Source organism: Aspergillus nomiae, assembly GCF_001204775.2.
Source record: "Aspergillus nomiae NRRL 13137 chromosome Unknown contig00778, whole genome shotgun sequence".
NCBI classification, from domain to species: Eukaryota; Fungi; Ascomycota; class Eurotiomycetes; order Eurotiales; family Aspergillaceae; genus Aspergillus; species Aspergillus nomiae.
Window position 1 is genome coordinate 1 of NW_015378833.1, and position 5,271 is coordinate 5,271.

Below are 5,271 nucleotides of genomic sequence, written 5' to 3' on the forward strand. Positions count from 1 at the left end.
ATTCACTCTCTCATGCGCAAGGTCAAGAACCCAATGCCGGTTCCTGGCACACCCTACATCGTCCCCGCAGACCACGTTCTGCTAGCATCTCCCGGCGTGACCGCTCTTAGTGATGAGTACTTCCCCAACGCGAGCCGCTGGGACCCCCATCGCTGGGAGAACCGAGTTGAGAAGGAGGATGAAGGGGATATGGTCGACTACGGCTATGGTACCGTGTCCAAAGGAACATCCAGTCCTTATTTGCCCTTTGGTGCTGGCCGCCATCGCTGCATTGGAGAGAAGTTTGCCTATGTTAACCTGGGAGTAATCGTGGCGACAATGGCGCGACACATGAAGCTGTTCAATGTAGACGGCAAGAAAGGGGTTCCTGCCACAGACTACTCGTCCATGTTCTCCGGTCCCTCGAAACCAGCGATTATTGGTTGGGAGCGACGTTTCCCAGAAAAGTCATGAGCCTTGATCAAAGTCTTCCTTTGCGAAGCCCATATGTTCGAGCAATGCATTCGCTGTCGTGGCTTTTTTTTATCACTGTGTAACAGGGCCATCTTCACTATCTTGTGTCAACCATAGTTGGTATCGCACCTTGGAAAGGATATGTATAATGATAGCATTAGATATTATTAATAATATTATGTCCACGGCACGGTGACCAAGCACCCCAGTAGAGATGGCAGCAAGAGCAGTCAATAATGGGAGATTACGACAAGAAGAGATCATATTGTCACATGGCTATTTCTGAATGCGTCAAAGACAGGAGCCTCCCGAGTCCGAGTTGGATGGTAGCAAAGCCCCAAGAGAGTAAGTACCTGCGTCGATACAAAATCAGCGTAACCAGTACACCGTGTATGTAAGATACCAGCTTTTAGTCTACCATGAAGGGTATTACAGAGCTCAACGCCTGTAGCAGGATTGGAATACGTATAACAAGGTCAAATACATACCCATTTGGCAGTTGAGTAAGCGCGATATGCTGTCCCACGGGTCATTGATCGGTGGCGCAAGCCAACATGTTGAGGCTGAGGGCTTGCCAACTCAGCAGCGGATATTGATTTATGTCAGAATAAGGATAATGGTGAGCGTGTGATCAAGAAAATTTACGGGCCGTTGGGTCAGCTTCAGGGGGAATGAAGAAGAAAAAGCAAAACCTCTGCGCGTGCAAGCATCCGGAATAATCATAGCACACCATCAGCAGTTTTGAGGCGCTGATCGACATGGACCGGGGTCTGGAATACGGAGTACAGAAAATATACCCCATAGATGAAGTGCCAGCCATTACGGGGTGAGGTTCGTGGCACCGTGGTGGACCTGGTGGAGTGATCTGACCTTCGAATACGATTCTACAGTCGACTGAACGTCAAGCGTCCCGTTCGCCAGGTGGGGTCAGGACCTGTTGAAGCCGTCAGCCATGCCCACTGTAAGGCGCTCCATGTAAGGTCGAAAGCCGGGGATCATGCGAGGGTGGTACGTCGCTGGAGTCCTTACCTGCCGTCAACTACATCGATCGGCGGCATTTCCGTTAAGCAACAAAGCGAGGTTCACCAAGAGACACGGGTGACTTGTCAGTGGATTATTCCGGATTCTGGGGCAGGGGAAGAATTCGAAGTGTGATGAAATTGCCAACTCATAGACCTGGTGACCTTGAGATCGACAGTGCTCAGGTCCTGTCCAATGATATTGAACGACCAACGCAAGCGACAAGGCCAGTTCCCTGACCTGCATCTGCGGAATGGGAAACGGAAAACAGGCGAACCGGTCGGGGCAAAGTTAGCAAGAGACTGGGCTGGGAATGATGACTGCTTGCTAACAAAAACCGGTACTTTTCTTTGTTTTGGCTTGGTTTGAATCAAGATATGTGTAGCAGATTGGGCAGAACAATCACATCGCTTGTGCTGCTGTGTGTACCCCGTCGCCACGTGATACGGTGCGGCCAACGACAGCATAAATCAGTTCTTCTATAATTGGATCACTTGATTGTCAGATGTGATGCAGATTTTTCTCTTGTCACTGGCATGGTCTAGATGTCAATTTGAGAGTCGATCAGCGCCTCATGATATCACCGGTAGGGCCAAACATCAGGGATGCTTCAGGTCTCCAGAAGAACCCTTGGGAATTTCTAATGCCTGACTCATGACTACTTGACGTTCCCGAGTCGTACAGTACATACATTCGGCAAGCTTATCTCCCTACGATTAATTTGAACGAATTGCCCAGATCCTTTAGTTGACTCCAGACCAACGCCATTCATTTTACAGTATGAGTTTCACGAGATCCAACAAATTTTCGGAGACACCAATAGATACCGAACACAAAGCCGGATAATTTTGCCTTAACGGCGTGGATACTGTACATTGGGAGAATATGTATGACTTGACCAACCGTGAACACCTGGTTGGGAATGGTTGAGTGTTTCCGCCCTCCCAAAGCAGGTTGTTCAACCTTATTCAATGTTATAGACAAAACCTATCCTAGATCGGCGTTCAACGTATCCGACGGTTGGACCTCTATTTCCCCAGCTATACGCCAGCCGCATAAGGTGGGATCAGGATTTTATGATCGTTTACTGATAGCAGTATGCATCTCACCATGACATGCAGCTGGGTATCGGCAGCTCCGGTCTGCACCTGCAGTGGAATTTTGGCTGACTATATTCAGTGCGGTCATCACCCTGGCCCATGTCGTCTTGGGAGAATTAGCCGTGTCCATTATAGTACAGTACGTCGGAGCTACCGTTGCCTCAAAGAACAACCGACATAACATAAACTAATAGGTAAGTGGAAGTAGAAACAAGGTACTTGCAGATACACTCTCGTGTACATCATAAGTACCCCCCGTATGTAATCCCGATACGGATCCAACGAAAATACGCATCGAGAATACGCCGATCTAGATCCTTCACGCAAACCACTCTATTATACTTCCCGACAACCCTCCAAGCTGCTAAAGTTTCCGCCAAAAAATCCGCTCCTAAAAAGAACAGCCACAAACCTACAATCAAGCCCTTTAGTAAATAAAAATTGCTCATTTGAAACCCTCAACCCTTGAGGGCTCGCAAATCGGGAATGCACGAGGAAACAGAGAGATGGCGTTTCTCTTTCCCGGTCTCCAACATTTCCCCACCAAATTTGACCCACCAGAACCGGGTTTCTCCTCCTTTCCTCCCCGCAACCCCTCACGAGCTGAACGCAGCAAAAACTCCGCCATGATTCTCAATCTCTAACTCGGGCCGCTGACAGTCCCAATGTACGAGTCAAGAGGCCGAAGAGCCCCGGGATGCAACCTCGATCCACCACACGAAAACTATCAGGAACTGCTCCTTTCCTTCCCCTTCCATAGAAGTATTTATTTAGGTTGTGCACCAATCTTCAAACAGGTCCTCGATTTTTGGCGTCATCGTGAGACTATCGGCTTCTGGCTCTACAACTTTCAAACCATAATGGGTCACCTCATGTACCCATGAGATCCACCCCAAAAAATCCCTGTTCATAGAAAGTTGCAGGCGTTCTCAATAACTTTGTTAATATCATGAGACCGCAGACCGGTCGAGCGTAGGCTAGAGGCAAATCTTCCATATATGCAACGTTGAGCGGATAATGATTGGAACCCTTCTTATCATCTCGCGAAACCAAGGAACGAAGCTATTGTGCAGATCTGCGTTATTAAGGGAAGTTCAGATCAGGAAACTTCTGGCGTCTGCACTAGAACAGGATACGAGGGCACGGCTGCGTTCCAATTGGAGAATGAGGCAGATCAAGGTTCATTCAATCAGGACCGTATTGGCTGCGAGTGGTAGGGGGGTAAGTTATCCGCTACATACCGACTGAAGGCGGGTGTGTTCGAATCGATATAAGCTTTCCCTTGTTTACCCGTCATTGTCTATGTCAACGATGATGCACCTCTTCTATAAGCTTGTTGTTCTTCGTATGGTTAAAGAGCTTGAAGCTTAGACTACCTGTCTAAATAGCATGATCCCTATTCTGGTTGGCACGGAGAGCTACATAATCTACTTTATATCTCCAATTCACTATTTTCCATTGAGCAATGGTCGTCATACTGCAATGGTAATCCCAGAGTTTGGTGCATCTCAATATTGGGTTTATAGAAAGACGCAAGTGTTTCAGAAGAAATCAGCCCTAACTATTGCTATACCACTAACTTAATATGTGTTACACAGATTGCTTCAACCGAAAAAAACCTAATCGAGTGGATAAAGCTGCTGCCATTCCTTTCCATTTCCCCGTTAATTGCTATTGCTTCTTTGGCACTCCTTCGAGCTACATCAAGCAGTACTGAACTCTAATGTATGCATATCCGCATGAACCTCGGAAGATAAAATTTTGGAACTGGCATTTATTGAGAAGATCTTATGAAGGCAGGGGTAGACATATTGCCACAAGGAGAAAGGCCCAGAGTTCTAGGCTCATCGGCTCTGGAGGCGATGTGTAGATCAAATCATAGAATGTCCACTCGGGTAGTCTGGGAACAGAAAATTCACCGCTTTGAATATACTGAATGCATAGACAGAAAGGAACTGCCGAGGCATTTACCAGAGATAGAGACATGAGAGCAAGTTGAGCAAGATCATGAGTTGGCATGAGTTGGCATGAGTGATGCCTGGGACGCCAAAACATATCAGAGACAAATTCCCTACGCATCATCTCAGAATCAAGATATGCTCTATTGAGCATACCTTAGCCCACCGTCTAACTTATCATTTAGGATAAAACGATATCGTGATTAGTAGGGTCATGTGATGCATATTCGATTTCATTTAGGGCAGTTGTCCATCTCAATGACCAAATACATATATCGAAAAGCGACTGGAAAACAGAGATGTATAATCCAATTACAGAAGGCTCGCTTATATTACACCATACAGGAGAAACTAAATTCAGATCAGAATATAAGATGTACATTACAAAGTACACCAAGTAGACCTCTTTGGATTCCTTTAACAATCAGGTATTATAGAAAATACAAGAGGAAATAGCCATAGTTCCTAATACTGAACTTACACGAAGCACGCGCGTTCTACCATACAACCCAAAAGCACCAACACAGGAACCAAAATTATTTTTTTTAAAAAAAAATAGAATAGAGTAGGACAAGTTTCTCCGCGATTACTCCGTCCCCAAAGTCAAAAAGAGACCTGAGAAATTTCAGATTCCAGAGACAGTAACCGTCCCGCCCAACCAAATAAACGGTAAACCTACTAGCATGTGCATCCCTACCTAGGCAGGTCCCTTCCGAATAATATCCCCGAATAGTCCCAAA

General features: G+C 46.4%; 1 protein-coding gene across 1 annotated transcript; it reads left to right on the plus strand.

Moving 5' to 3' along the window:
• Window positions 1-12: 12 nt before the first annotated feature.
• On the plus strand, window positions 13-453 carry ANOM_011908 (sterol 14-alpha-demethylase; the record flags this gene model as incomplete). Its single annotated transcript, XM_015557160.1, has 1 exon — window positions 13-453. The coding sequence occupies one exon, from the start codon at window positions 13-15 to the stop codon at window positions 451-453; it is 441 nt and encodes a 146-aa protein (XP_015400875.1).
• Between the last annotated feature and the right edge of the window lie 4,818 nt (window positions 454-5,271).